The sequence below is a fragment of the Macrobrachium rosenbergii genome, chromosome 1 (genome assembly GCF_040412425.1).
Source record: "Macrobrachium rosenbergii isolate ZJJX-2024 chromosome 1, ASM4041242v1, whole genome shotgun sequence".
NCBI classification, from domain to species: domain Eukaryota; kingdom Metazoa; phylum Arthropoda; class Malacostraca; order Decapoda; family Palaemonidae; genus Macrobrachium; species Macrobrachium rosenbergii.
In genome coordinates, this window is record NC_089741.1 from 36,778,324 (window position 1) to 36,795,037 (window position 16,714).

The 16,714-nt window shown below is 35.2% G+C and overlaps 1 protein-coding gene across 1 annotated transcript; it reads right to left on the reverse strand.

Moving 5' to 3' along the window:
* Positions 1-8,654: 8,654 nt before the first annotated feature.
* On the reverse strand, positions 8,655-16,682 carry LOC136851492 (uncharacterized). The gene is made up of 5 exons (XM_067125657.1): positions 15,834-16,682; positions 14,445-14,660; positions 13,858-14,004; positions 12,394-12,586; positions 8,655-12,001 (listed from the first exon to the last, which is right to left on the reverse strand). Exons 1-5 carry the CDS (start codon positions 16,680-16,682, stop codon positions 10,596-10,598), a joined length of 2,811 nt encoding a protein of 936 aa, XP_066981758.1. The 3' UTR covers positions 8,655-10,595.
* Between the last annotated feature and the right edge of the window lie 32 nt (positions 16,683-16,714).

A 16,714-nucleotide genomic window follows, 5' to 3' on the forward strand; every position in this document is an offset into this window, starting at 1 on the left:
TACATAACAGCTATGCAATAATTTGTGGTGTTAGTTTAAAATGAAAATAGATCCATTATAATGCTGACTGCTTTGAATGGCATTAATATCTAAAAACATTGAAACGTTTATATTTTAGATGAGTTCGTACTTAAATATCCGTCAAAGAAAATGGCCTCATGAAAGAAAATAGTCTTCAATGATAAACTCCCCATAACAAACATTACACTTCGCTCGCTATGATTTTAGTAATGCCTATCACATTACTTGCATATTTACTGTTATTTAACAATATTTTAAATAAGATTTGATTATAAATAAGACAATTTTTAACCCAGAATAAAACTTTAGAAGATATTGCTACTTTAATGAGTTACTCACCGCCATCTGTTCAATTTTTTTTTCTTATAAATATCCAGTTTCCAATTTAATATTTCTGGTTTACTGTGGCTTTGGTAACTGATCTTCGGCTGTATTCAGACTATCCACAATGTTCCTCCCACACCTCAATGTAGTGCCGAACTCATGTTGGTAACCTTACTATACACCTATCACAATCAGATTGCAAGCAAATAAGCAACCTTCGTTGGAAAAATGCCTTTGATAAATGTTGGATAATTGTATGATAAAGCAGTCTGGACTGCCACCAACTCATTGAACTAAAGGTAATATTGGGGTTTAGCACCCAACAAACTTCATCATGCTTCAAACTTTACATGAACCTCCATTTTTTATTGAACATTTGGGGATGGCTTTGGTGCCCAGAACCTACACTTTCGTTTCTCATAACAGTACTTTGGTACACAAAAAAAGAAGCTGATGCTGCTACAATTAATGTCCTCTTTATTCAATGACATATCAAGGACTGAATCAAGTAATGTCGATTTGTGTCTGTGAAAACGAAATTTGAAACATTCTTTAGACAGGTCAGTAGCTTGGTCTTGGACAATGGGCCATACATACCTCTGACCTTGTCACATAAAAGTCTCTAGTCGGTTGCATGAATGCTGACAAGGGTGTCTACACGTTTGCTGTAGTGAGGATGCACCCTTAGACATTCCCTTCCCACATTCAAAACTTCTACTTCCTAGCATTACTGAAGCAGCAAATACAAGGCCACTTTCAACCATCTTAAGCAGAAAAACCTCTAGACCACTCTCTACAGTCTCTGAACTCTACACTCAAATAAATCATGCATCACAGTAACTTACCAAAGTTATCACTTACCTTTGTTACAAAGGGCACTTACTTTTGAATGCCTTCCATTCATCTTTTGAATGTCCCACAATGGCAGGATGTAAAGGATTAACTGGAGACAATAATGCCTTAATTTTTCTTTTCAGAGGGTATTAAAGTTTTTGCAGTTTCTTCTACAAGTCAGGCAAGTGTTGCAACTCTTGGTAAAATCTAGATACAGTATCAATTTTGCAGATGGCCTAAAATATATGTGGAAAAGGGCCATTTCAAAATTAAACTTTTGAACATGAAATGTATCCATATTCACTGTATTTAACCATGCTTCTAACCAATGATGATTAACTAAGGTCATACATCACCATTAATCTGGTTTATTATGGAAAAGTAACACTGTACTTCATGATCCAGACTTGACATTGGTTGTTGTTATCTTCAGATCAAAGTTTCAGTTCTTGTAGTAATGTATCATCTACTGCTGCCAGAAAACTGGGTACAGTATTGCCCAAAAAAGTTAGTTATATATACACCAACAGTACAGTATTGGTGCCATGTGCATCGGATCTTTTGTTTTGCAACCACCACTGGAAAATTCTGTTGTTCTTTTGTCTGGGTGTCAGCTGCCTTGCTAGACATTTATCACTGACAACACTTCAGATTCCTAGTTTGCTCATTCCCTTTACATATATTTAAACTGAACCTCTGCTATTATCTTCAGTGCCTGCAACTCTCAAATTACTGCAAAACTTGAGGTTTTTATGGCACAGCAATTGCTGCCAGGGCTTGAAAAAGAGGCTGTAGTGTTGTATGTTGAATGGTTACACAAGAGATATGAAGGTCTTGTCCAACTTTTGGGGATCTATCAGTCCCATGCATGAAGTGGTCAACCACTTCAGTCAGAAGAGTAAAACAATACTGTAGATTTTACAGTACTTTAAAAACAATGTTTTAAAATAATATTCTACAATATGTAGAAGACAGTGAGATTCAGAAAGCAAGTAAGATGAAATTTCAGAAAGCAAATAAGATGAAACTACAGAGGAAAAGCCCCACGGTTGCACTAAGAAATAACAGTTGGGAGTTGGACCGGGAGACTGAAGAAAGCTGGGGGGAATGGAGGTAAAATAAAAGGCTAAAATATGGGTTCAGCTACAAACTGAAGGAACGTTTCGAATATCCTTTAATGCACCACATGAAGTGCACTGACACCATAACTCCCTACGGGGTAATTAGGTAACGAAGTGGAGAGACGTCAGCCAGCAGGAGGACCCACATGATTATGGAGAAAAGGACGTAGGTGGAAAAACCTTGGCCAGTAGGAAAATCTAGACAATAATGAACAAAAAGACCTCAACTTGGTGGTGAATCAAGCAAAGAGTACACAAGAGAATGGAGAAGTCACTGCACATCAAACACTGTAAAGGAAAAACCTCATGTGCAAATGTGAACTATGGTGATGCTGGTGACACAGTGACAGAGATGCCATGTTCACCTGCATCGATCTTTTTTTTTTATCACTTTTTATCTGTGCAAACATACAGCTCTCTGTTTGTTTACTTGTAAATTATGTTTGACACTATTTTACTTTTGCCTATGTTTTCAAATGCACAGGCATTTTCTTTTGAGGCTCAACTGGCAAGGAAATGAAAGTGACAGTGTTCATATGTAAGAATTAATGCTCAAAATGAATGCAAAAAAGTCTATCAGTAATGCAAAATACTGTGACATGAGATACATGTGAGATCTCCCAAAGTCAATTATACAATATAATTTATTTTTTCATCTTTCATAAGGTGAAAAATTAATCATATTAATAAAAATGCCCCTCAAAACTTCTCGGGTTTCAAAAATCACCTGGCTGGTTTGTATTGTCAAGTAAGCCCAGGGGATAGGGAATCTATTTTTCTGTATGCAAGGCATACAGAATCTCCTAAAATCTCAGACTGTGAAAATTTAAAAAAATCATCAATAATCTATAATTGGTTTTTTGATGCATTTATCATGTTTTTGCAGACACCAATATGTACACCAATAATACTTGATAAACATTTTCCAAACTGTAAATGACACAAACAAAATGTTGAAGGGAAACTGAAACCCCAGTAAAATACAGTACAGTATATCCATTACACATTATATAATAATGCAGATTTTACAATACTGCACCAACAAAATTGAATACTTTCTACTTCCTAGCCAAAACATGTTAACCTAAGACCTCTTCTATCATATGGGCATGGACTACTTAATCAATAAAATCACTACTGTTACAAATATATCAGTTTACAAACCTACAAATATACAATAAAATGGTATATATGATTAAAAGTCATCACGAAGGATCACAGATTTTTTTGAATCACGACTTTTATTTTTACCAGAGCATGCAGCATATGGATATAGCAAGTCCCAAGTGTACAAATATCTGAGCTCTGAGCACTGGTGTAACTTGATGCTGAACAAATCACATCTTTTCTTTGTTCTCAACACACGAAAACTGTTGACAAAATTAGCTCAAATGCACTCAAACATGGTTTCTGCCCATAATACAAAAGGAAATTCATTTGGGCGATTCTATTGAATTTCTACTCTTTTACTGCACCATATAAAACGACCAAGTAAGTGTGGTACAAAAGGTTTAGCGCTTCAAATCTATAAGTGTGACACAGTGGTCTTCTTTGAATACTTTATGATGATAATATTGTGGTAAGCATATCACTTACAAATAAATTTGATACTGTACTATCTGTGTCTAACTTTTTCTTACAAAAAGAGACAAATATCTGTTCACTTTGTCTTTATATTGTGGAAAAGATATCAAAAGATATAGCTTTTTATTAGGAAATCAGCCTTACTTTATGGTTTATTTTGCATTCTAGTCTATATAATTCCTGATACTTGTCAGTTTATATCTATATTCAACAATGTGGTTTAAAAATAAAACTTCAAGAGTACACTGTCAAATAACCACTTCGATGAAAACTACAAGCTTTAATTTTAGTGATTTTAGACAGTGAGAGGTCTGGCTTCCTTAGGTATAAGGCTTTTCTATTACGTTTACTGGGCCCTACTTTACAAATCAAATCTGAGTTCACAATAAACTCAGTTTTCTAAATGGAGCTGTTTCTTATCAGTGTTTAACAGGAATTCGCTTGAATTTCAAAATTCCTTTTCCCTCTTAACTAATCACACAAATAAAATTTCTATACCTGATTATTACACATTAAAGTAAAATCAACTAATGTACCTGTATGCATTTACGGAAAATGCAGTCTTGGGAATTACTGTATGCCATAAAATATCAATTCTCCCCTTAATATGTACTAATAATCGTCCAATACCATGAAATTCTAACACAAAATGACAAAGTAATTACAACAGAAAACAGTTTAGTACTGAATGCAGTATGACATGAAAGTCATCCAACACATTCAACATGTTAACATTATATTAATATGAAGTAACAGTATGAAAACAACACATAACATACGTACTTTGAAAAGTCATTCAAAATATATTACAATATCTTACCCTGTTTGTAAATTTCAGATTAACTTTAAAATGCTTCCATTCTCAAGGTAGATGGCATGCACAAACATCAGTATTTACACCCATGTTGTGGGCACTTCTGAGTTGTCTTTGGTAAAAGAATTATCTGTTGTATGCAGTGAAAAACAAAATACACTACAGATACTGAATATATGTTGTGTCTTTGTGAGGTATATACATAACCCTTTCAACTAAACTATACAGCTACTCTTCATAACCCCTAACCAAGTGCAAGGAGTTATTCCATCACAGAATATGAGAATAAGCACGCATGGTATATAAGCCTTGTGTTAAAAACATAATTTGATAACTATATCTACACAACAACACTGGGTTACTATGAAGAATAAAACATTTATTTTGAATTGTAAGACGACAAATATCTGTTGTTTTGTAAATGCTTTCAAAGTCTCTTGTGCATACAAAACCATTTAGCTATTATTAATAGTGGTGCATTTTTTCTACACCAAAGAACGTTTCCTTGAAAGAATTCAATCTAACGCTTAAAAATTTTAAAAATAACAAAAAAATCTACTTTAGAACTATTGTTTTTGGGGTATTCAAAGACAACCAATTAACAAAGGCCTAGACTCCACAAAAAAAAATTAGGGAACATGATCAGTTACTGGATCTGTCAACCATGCCTTCCTTAACAGCTAACTTTGAGAAATTGTTGAAGAACATACATCAGAGATGAGGAAAAAGTAATAATAATAAACTGGGTATGTTAGGGTATGGGACCCTCCAGCACATCCAGCTTCTAGCAGTTCTAACACATTCAGTAATCTACAAATGGGATGCAAAAACTGGAAATCACTTCAGCATATCTCACATCAATTGTGAAATAGATCTTAATACCTGTACAACATTCGGGAACAAGACTCACAAACAAACGTTGATACAAAGCATCATGGTCATCTTTGGTAGGTTGTGTGTTCTCTAGAGCACATCAATACTCCTTTCACCGTACGTTTTAGCTTGATTACAGTACACTTTACAAATCAGTACACCTGGTGTGTCCATTCTGACATAAAAATTCAACAAAGCATGTGGGAGATACTGCTGAAACTCACTCATTACTGAACCTCAATCAAACATACTTTTTACAACTCATGTCAAGGTGCTTGACAATATGTACTTCCCTGTTCAACTGTCTAATGCTGCGCAGTACCACTTGCAATTCATTTGTTACCTCTGTCCACAGCTTATCTTGTATGGCCAAAGCTAAACAGATGTGATCTGATGGTCAAGCAATCATAACCAAACTAACAATATTCACTGGGACAGCTTCTTGTAAGCAATTTGTTGACATTTGGCTATGTGAGCCTGAATATTAGTTGTTAAAAGTCTACCATAGCAAGGCTGCCCTCAATTTAACCTATGTTGATCTAAAGAGTTGTCTTTAGTGACATACAATAAGGTGAAACTATGGATCCATGGGAAAATTTAATCCTTGCTCAAGAAAAAAGCTAAGATTTTGCAAGGGTTTTGTGGATAAACTTTCATTATGTTTAAGTCTTGCTGGAACTCTAAACGTGAAGAATTCAACTATCCTCCATGACATTTATGTTACAATCAATGAAAATCTGCATGATTTTACGTTAATGATGCAGATAAATTTGACCAATTTGTACACAGTAATTTTTACATGCCTAATTCTCATTTTTTGTTCCAAGACAATCTTTTAATGTGTGTATGATGATACAATCCACGAGAGATGGGTAGAATCCTACCAACTTGGGAAATGGTGGATGTTTAACTTGAGATGGTGAAAACTAGGGGAAAACAACATTCAGTGGAGAACTCCAATGCAGACATTTACTTAAATCTGGATCAGAACAAGGATGTACGACACCAGGTAACACTGGGCACTCCCAATACAAGGAAATGTCTTGCTTATCTGAAATTCATGGCTTTACCTGATTCTGTGTACCTTTTCTGACTGTGTAAAACAAAATTAGCAATACAGTCACTGAAGGGTTTTGTGCACTTGGAATATCTTCAAAATGAAATCTAATCAAATGAAAAGGCAATATTATTTGTAAAGTTTGGATCCACTCTAACATACAGAGAAACATGTGGAAGACAGACACGCTTGAAGGGACGTAGAATTTTTAGGTGTGATTGATCAAGATAGACACACCTTGCTAACATTTCAAGACAAAGAGAAAATGCAGTGTCAAAGCTACAAGCATTGTCTGAGATAATACATCCCAGTATATTCTACAAATGAGTGGATAGAAATCTAATGGCATCGGTTATTCAGGCTTTCTGTGGTTCATAATGATTCCTACTGGAAAAATTACAATATTCCTGAGTGGCTGCCAAAAGGGAAGCTGTTATCTATAGCTAAGAACACACAAAAACAAGGAATAGATTTGGCATTACTGCTGTCAAATTACTTAAACTACAGTACATATAAGTGTGAGATTTTAGGTACTTTTATCAATAAGAACTTGAATAAATTTATGCATGTGAAACTAGAACTTATAGGAAAAACTGAAGAGTAAGTTCTTGTAAATCAAATACTATGTGGTACCTTTACAATAATAAATTACAATGACAATTAGCCATTCCAGCACAACAATGCTTCCATTCCTGTATAGCATCTCATAAACTAACAAAAAATACTTCAATAAATACAGTACAGTACTCAGACATCTAACCGCCACAAGATATTTGGTTAAAAAAAAAATTAGTTGGCATCATCAAGCTTAGCATTCACTTGAGTACAAATGAATACACGTTTCAAATTAAGAAAAAAAAAGGCTTGTCAATTAAATCCTCGTATCAAACCCCTTCTTACAGTATTGGAAAATTACTATAGACTTTTTCATAGAATAATGTCCCTGTTTATATACAAATCATCATTTAACACATCCCTTAAACTCATACCAGTGTTGTAGTGTGCAGGCTACTCAGATGAAAAGTTAATGCTGAAAGGGTACCATGGCCAAATGTATTGCTCTCTGCCTTTTACTTTTCATCCGTGCTGTCTGGTCTCTTCCCACTTTGCAGTTCAAGTTCTTCAACGTTACCTTGCTCCAGTTTTAACCTCTCATTTTACAAAAGGTAACTGTCTCAAACTATTACTTTTATATGATTCTTGTTTGGTATATTCGAATTCTTTTAAGTTTATTTATAATAACATACAGTAATAAAATACTCTAAGTAATTATAGGTTACTTAAGTGGATAATAATCTCTTAAATCTTTTCTGGGTACTATAATCAAATTACACCAGACTTTTTGGCCATATTAAAACCACAAACTGAAAATGCCTACAAATTAACATCTAACACTGCTGGGAAGATAGATTGTATAAAATCTTACTACAAAATTCAGATGTAAACTTTTCATTATAAGGTACTTTAACCAGACCACAAAGTCACATTTCTACATTTTCATAGGGTACGCACAAAGGAGTATGGAGTAAGATCAGGTTCAAGCAGCTGGGAGCTTTAAAGATGAGGAGAGACTAAATGGATCAGATGAAACATTAAAAAGCAGAGAGACAATGCAACTGGAGGGCAAAGGCATCACCTTCATCATTGCCACCAGAGCTGTGTGACGTATATGAATACTAAAAAAAAAAAACTACTACAGTATTGCCCAAAGTGCATGCACAGGTCGCACTAAAGCAGCATCCCCTCTGGAGTCTCAAACGTGTGAAAATTCATGCTCATGTGAGACAATATATTTCTTGCATGGAGAAATACACATTTCTAAACTTGTTAAATATTCTCAACATACTGATTACAATTTTATAATTTTAAAATGTCCACCTTCTAGATTTGTGGGTTTGGACTCCATCTGTGACAGGACAACTTACATGAGTGAGACATTGGCTTAAGTGATAAGTAACTGAGCAATTATACACCCAATTTTGTTTTGAATATTCTAATTAATGCTACAGGATTTCAAGACCACAACTTCATGATGTGTGAAATTATATTCTGAATGCTGGTAAATTTAACAAACACACTTCATAGTACAAAATCTAATGGGTACATATCTGACTAACTTGGATGACAATCTTTTAAGATTTTTTTTCAAGTACAAACTGTAAAAGTTACAACTGATGTGGTTTTGTTCAAGAACCATTTTCAAATTAAACTACATTGTATAATCACAAGTTTACCAATCCACACAAAAGTAATTTGTTCCCATGAAGGCAGAGTGAAGTTTCAAGTAGAAGTTGTAATTATACCATCAATTCACATGAAAACATTTTTTGATGGTTCCTTGTGCTTGACCACAACCTAGTCCTACTAATTCAATACCCTATCTGTGTTTAATATTAATATGAGCATGATAATATAAGTTGTAATTGAGGGCTGTAAATAGTTACTGGGTGGAGTGACAAGCAAGGGGATTAGTGGTGCTTTACTCCAATAAATTTAGAAAGATACTTGGGCCGTTTTCTTGAGACAGTATGTAGCTGCCATTTCTTCCTCATTCTTTAAATCCTATTTAAGAGAAGCACTTTTCTTTTGGGAATAGTCAAGCCTGTTCCAGCCTCTAGGACCTGAACAAAAGACAACAGGAAGCATAACCAGGCTTATATGCCAATTGATTGGGGCTCTTCAAACTGATACAGGAGGAGAGGCTTTAAAATGGCAGCTCCTTCAGCTTTAAAGATAGGCATTAATGTGAACTTGTCCATTGGATATCTTGTCTCTTAGCCTTGATCTACTCTCTAAAATGAAAGAGTAAGTTGCCATCTCATACTACTGAATCTTTTTCAGTGAATAATCACATCAACAATAATTTTTTAAAGTTGTCTTGTAATTTTCTGGCAGCCCCCATATCAGCAAAAGCAACTTCCCTACTACATTTAAAGCTACATGGTTGACTTTGTTTCACGAAATAATCAGTTCACCTGCGGCTTCCTATAAACACCACTTTTCATTCTTTTCATCACTCTTTTCCACTGCCTTTTTCTTCAGTTTTCTGAATAAACCAACATAAAGAATAAGATTCCAGTAACTTAGAGAGCACCAAGCTTCTCATGTCTATATGTCAATTCGGATGACTTTCCATCCCTTCCATTATGGTACTGGATGATGTCTATGAGATTTTACCTTAGCACAAGTTGATCCTACACTAATGTCCTGCTCGTAAAATCCTTACATTCTGCATGCACTTATTTAATACACACATCATTGTATCATTCACCTTGATAAATAAACTTCCACATTCAGTGGAACTGCCTTATGCTCTTTCCAGGCCTTTTGCAAACTTTTGGGAGATAATAAAGCAGGGTGCACAAAATAATAGTGATGATGATCAAAGTTTCACAAATACAATTCAAAGCAATTACAGGTGAGAGATGAAAGTTTGGTGGTACCATATATGGAGAACTGCCAGAGCATGGTATGCTGAACATAACCTATGGTTTTTCATTATGACAAGGGTTTGAACCTTTGATATTTTTCCTATATGGAGGTATGGTACTGAATTATCTCATTCATACCAAGAGCTTTTCCTATGCCAAACCTTTGCTAGGCAAAGTAAACCTGTACTCTACTAACTTTAAATATTTAGAATTTTTAATTTATATCGAAATGTATATTAAATACATCAATATGCAGGGTTATGGAGAATTAGGAATTTCCACAAATTTGAATATTTTACAGCATCCGAGCAGATAGCCAGGGTGAAGAACTAGACCCAGTGTTGTTGTGCAACAAGGTATTGCAACCCATGCAAAATACAACAAAGTAAAATGATTGCAATATTTGGCAAAACTTCAAAAGATTGTCCCAGCTTTTAACATCTCAAATAAATGAAATACAGTCTTAGAGGAAATCTTCCTTTGTGTATGCTTACAGGACTCAAACTCATCAAAATACAAATTGTTGCTATCTTATGCTATCTGTCTCCATCAACCGGAAGAACAAAGTCTGAACATATGAGGTTTGGCTGTAACAAGTCTTGATTAATTTGTGAATTTGATGCATGAGAGTCGGTAATGGGATGATGAGGTAAAAGTGAAGGTAGCAGAGTATGATTACTTTCTGAATAATCAAATGTATGAAGGTTTGATGACATTGATATCTCATCATGACTTCCCAAAGCATGAATGGTCATCTCCTGTTTACTATCTTGCTTTTCGCTCTCATTTGAACTGACACTAACCAAACCTTCATCTCCTAATGTGCGAAGAGTTCTAATAGCATCAGGGTGACTTATATCAAGGGGATCTGCTGCTTGTGAAACTATAACAGCAGAATCTGAATTTGGTGTAAGGTTGAAGGCCTCAACCCCTGCTTCACCACTAGATGTAACAGTATTAAAAGGAACTGCAGATGACAAAGAAAATGTATGAAGATCAGTTGCAGGTACTAATGATACTGTCTGAAAACTGCTGTCCTGTGGAATCTGAAAAGTGGAAGGGATGAGCTGAATGATTTGAGAATCCCCAACTGTGATAAGGTGACCTTGCTCAGAACTGGAGTTTTCACCCATAAGCATGATGCTGTCTTGAGTTGCTAAAAGGACATTCGTTGAACCTTTGCTTACAGAGGGATCTGCTTGCTGAATATCATTAAGTATCTTTGGTACAGTTGAAGACATGGATGAATTGGGAACAGACACAAATTCAAACTCGTCAGTTTCAGAAACCTCTGTTACTTGTGCTTGTTCTTGACTTACAGGTTTTTCTTTGTTAGCCTCAATTTCATCTATTCTTTTAAATTTCTTTAGGGTCCTTGACTTTAGAACAATTTTGTGAGCAGAAGACATATGACGTTTCAAGTGAGAATATCGTTTGTACCTAAACCCACACTTACACTCATAGGGCCTGGCATCTGAATGTGTGTGGTTGTGGCGAGATAAAGTTGATCTATTTTTGAAGGTTTTATCACATTCCTTACATTTGTACTTTCGTTCATCAGAATGAACAAAATTGTGATGATCTTTAAGCGTTGCAAGAGCATGAAAAGAACTACCGCACAATTCACACATAAAATTCCGATTACCAGCGTGAAGTTCCATGTGGGTTTTAAGAGCATAATGGCGCTTAGTTTTGTATTCACAATATGGACAACTCCAAGTGACTCCTACCTTATGGTACACTCTAGAGTGGGTCAACAACATATTTTTTGATGGCAATTTTATATTGCAAGCTTCACAATTAAAGCCATCCTGCATTATGTAGGCGTGGTCATTCTGCATGTACAAGAAGTTCTGATGGTTCACAGTGTTGATGTGCTTTCGGAGGCTTCGTTTATTGAAGAACTGCTTTTCACACACCAAGCATTCCAAGGGCTTTATTCCTGGGGAGCGTAAAAAATAATAATAATCCTACAGAATACTGTATGCAAAGTTTACGTAGTAGTTTATATAATACAATTTCTGTGGAGAGGAATGCTACTACAAAATGTTTAATTTTATACAAACAAAACATATGATGAAGTTTTCATTGAAAATTTTTTACACTTATTTTATTAAACTTGAATTTAAAATCTGTTTTATCCATTTTTAAATGTCATATATTTGACAACAAACAGAGCAATGACAAAACCTCTAAGCTACTCCCATTTCATTTTAAACTCAAACAGAACACAATTTCTGGAAGACCCTTAAAGATACCAAATAACCTGGGAATCAAGACGTTATTCTTATTACAGTGCAAAACAAATTTTTGGAAATATTTTTATAAGTATACCTGTATGTAACTGCTGGTGTTGCTGAAGGAGGGATGGCCTGTTGAAGACGCGATCACATTTGTCACACTTGTACTGGGGTTCAGGAGGAACGTTCTGGGGAAACGTTTTGTGGTCTATTCGACAATGACGAACTAGTGCCTTTTTGTTGGTGAAAGGCTGGCCACAGATCTCACACTTGTTTTTCTTATGGTGCTACAAAAGTTGGACATCAGTATGAGAATCAATAAATGCAGAACTCAAAATAAAGTGACTTCATACTGAACAACTAAAATTAATACTGTACATACTTTTTAATATTAAAAATGTTTGATCAGATAATGCTACAAAACAAGTTATTATAATGCGGTACTACACACGGATATAACAAGATTTTACCTCTAGTCTGGATACTACATTATATTAAATGGAAGATAAAAAATCCTTAGAATTACTGTAAAACAATTTCATAATATATAAACCATTGTTTATTATAAGCCTAAGCTACGGACACTAAACTGGAAGTGTTTCTGAGCATGGTGCAATCGTAAGCAGAAAATGAGAAACACATAAAACTATTGTTTGTTTTACAAACCCCTTAGTTACAATTGCCTAATTGGTGGTCTTTACGAATCTTGGACCCTACATTCTCAAATAACTATTAGAAGATCATCTGCCAGGTGGCTGGCATCAAGGTGCCCTCTGACCCTTGATTCTATGTAGTTAAGAACCTAACCTTTCATGTGTCCAAAAACACACTGGAGGACAGTTAAACATTATGCTACTAAACAGAAGCAGCATTTTTTAACTACGTACCATCCAGGATGGTAGCGAAAGGATGGTGAAATCCCACAATGACGGAAACCTGACCTGGAATTTCACCAGATTCTTTTTCGAGAAATAGCAGAAGAAAAATGAAGTTAAAAGAAATGAATGCTGGCAGAGATGAAGAAAGTAAAGAAATAATAAACTAATTCTGACAAAATGATTAGACACAATGTCTAGGAAACTGAAAGACTTATACCAACAGGCAACACACATTTAAGGTAAGCCTCTTTGATGCCTAGGCCCTCAGGAACTATAGGGCACATACAAAGTGCTGCTAGCCAGAAGTTTATTTTCTTTTAAATCAGGGACTGAGTGTCTAGGACTGGCAAAGGACTGATTACAAGTAACGAGTTTGCTGTGAAACAAACATGATTTGTATGTATGTATACAAAAATTATACATGATTGCCAGTGACTAAATTCCAACTACTGTTTTTGGTATTTCAATAAAATGAATGATAAAATCTGCTCTATACTTCTATACAACTTTAGGAGCGATTGGAACCTCATAATTAGACCTATAACAAACCACAGAAAGGTGGAATGTATAACCTGAAAATGCAATAGCATTTCATAGCAAAAATTCTGCTGCTCCTTTTATCTTCGGGAAGTATAAGTACAAGTTCCTGTGCCTAAAAGAAATTAAGTAAAGTCTGTTACCTTCAGGTGATCATCATATTGCTGCTGTCTTGTGAAACTTGCCGTACATATGTCGCAATGGAAATTTGAAGCCTTGGAGTGTTCATCCATGTGAGCATCGTAGCTTTCTTGATCTTTGCAGAACTTGCCACAGCGATTACACACAATCTACAATAAAATACATTATGTACACAAAATTACAACAAAGGAACCTATGAAACTTTCAATTCTATGCGCCTAGTGAATTACATCAACCCAATGACCTGCAGCTGCACAAAACCGGATGAAAAGAGGGAAAGAAATACAAATGACAACAGAAAACTGTTATACAAATACAAACAGATGCAAACTGTTTTATCATTCCATGGGTTCACACTGAACAGACTAAGTGAAAGACATTGCAGTTTTACCCTTAACAGCTTTATATTAATCTTTTGCTAAACTGCACAGAATGTGATCATGTTTTTAACTATATGAAAAATCTAAGGAAATTACTTGTTTGATTTGAACACACAAAGTACAGGACATTATATAATTAGTTTCAAGGAAAAAACTACATGAGAAGGCACAAGGTGAAGCAAGACTAGGAGCTACATTAATAAACTGACCTCTGTACCAGTAGCATGGATCTTGAAGTGATAGAAAAGAGAGGAACGTTTCAAGAAGGTCCTGGTGCAGTAAGTGCAGGAGTACGTTTTGGAAACCAAATCAATCTTGTGAACAGCTTTCATATGCGCTTTCAATTTCTTGTGATTGCAGAAGTTCTGAGGACACTTAGTACACTCATTCCTCTTGTGACCCTGCATATGTTTGATGTAAGTGACCTGAAAGAATACAGATGAAATTCAGCAAAGAACGCAAAACACTATAAAAACACATGGCTCTGAAAGCTCCCACAGAAAATGCTAAATATCAAAGAAGTTTCATGTTTTGTGTACAGCATAAAAGTCTCTCGTTTATAATTATGCCTACAATCAAATCATGTACTGTACTGAACTAAATAACTACTCATACTATCAAAGTGATAGATGGGCCCTTCTACACGATGCAAATGCTCTTATTCCTCACCTACTGTGCTGGCCAGAAAGGTGTACAATACCAATCACAGAGGTTAGGAGGAAGGCACTCCAGTTAAGCAATTTGTGTCTGGGACAAAAAATATTAGCATTTTGCAAATTATACCCTTATGGATAAAGCCCCATTACTTCTAATTGTTGTAAACAGTTATTCAGTAGGGAGGAGACTGAATCCTGAACTATTCAGTCATTACTTACAACTGGAGATCATCAAGGAGTCAACAGATACTGTACCCATAACTGAATTCATATCAATGTTTACCTTTAAAAATCTAGTCTCTACAAATGGAGTAACGAAATATCTAATGCACTTTCAGACTAACTGGTGATCTGCTGCTAAGGAATACTAGGGAATGCACACAAAAAAAGAAAACAAAAAAGCCACAACATATAATAACCAAAAATGTACTGGGGTAATGTTTCATTCAAAAGGTGATTTAGTTCAATAAATTATCTAAAGCCCTTATGTGATCAATGTAAACAGTAAACATATCATGTTGAATGCATTCAAGAACATGAACATTGCCAAATACTTAACCAATACATCAGAATTCATTCAAAGTCTACAACAATAAGACACAAAACATCAAACTGAAAATTATCCGGAATCACAAATGGAATGAGAGATGAAAGAAGGCAGTTTTAGAGTTCTCATAAATGAAATTAAATATAAAATAAAGGTAAGGAATAAAAGTATTTGACAGGTTAGATTGCAAACTATTTTAAAGTGGTTGGTTATTGTTCATCACTTTATTACTTTAAGCATTGTTTCAGTAATATGCAGGTGTAATCAATTTATCTTCCCTTAGTCAAGTGAGAAAACAAGTAATCAAGAGGCTAGTGATATGTATGAATTAATGATTAGCATTTGCACAAAAGCACTCAGAATTCAAAAAAATTATCATAATAAATAAAACGCACCTTATGAGAAAATTTTGCTTGACAATATGAACAAGTAAGATGACCTTCACACTGCTTTTGATGAACTGACAGCAGAGACACATCAGCCAATTCCTTCTTGCAATTACGGCAGGACACAGGGCGTAAATTTGGTGACAGAGAAGCATCTCCTGACTTAGGAAACAAGTTTTCAAAGCCTTTTTCAAAATTCTCATCGTCTATCTGGGATTCCTTGTAATCTGTCTGGTTTGCCATTGCTGATACGCCTTCAATTTCCTTCACATCAAGTTCCAGATTGTCACTGGAAGCTCCAGATGGATCTGTGCTTTGAACAGATGAGTCAAAGACTAAAGTCTGGCTTGTGTTCTCTTGACTTAACTCATCAATGCTCTTCTCAAGGCTTACACCATCAGTACTTTTGGATTTCAATTTCTTGGGTGAATGTCTCCCTTGCACAGACTTGCTTTCACTTCTTTTCCTCTTTTTTCTGACCCCTGCTGCTGGTGCTCTACTAACATCTTGACTTGTTAAGTCATAAAATTCCTTCCCCTCACTTGACGTACTGCACGGTATATCTACAGGTTCGCCATAAAAGTCTTCCTTATTAGTCTTGGAGATATCTTTGGGAGCAGCAAAAGTGCTTAAATCTATTGGATTCTTTTCTGACTCTATGTTGCCTTCACATTCTTCATTACCCTCTCTATTTGCATCTCTAAAAATGTTTTCTAGAGAACAAGGTAAAGATGGCTCCTTACTGGGAGACAGCACTTTGTCACAAGGGTCTCCAAGACATATGCTACTAGCAGCCTCAACATCTTCCAAATCGACATCAACCTTGACAAATTTCACTTTATCTAAAAGTGGTACCATGATATATGTGTTCTTCTTCGGATCAATACTAT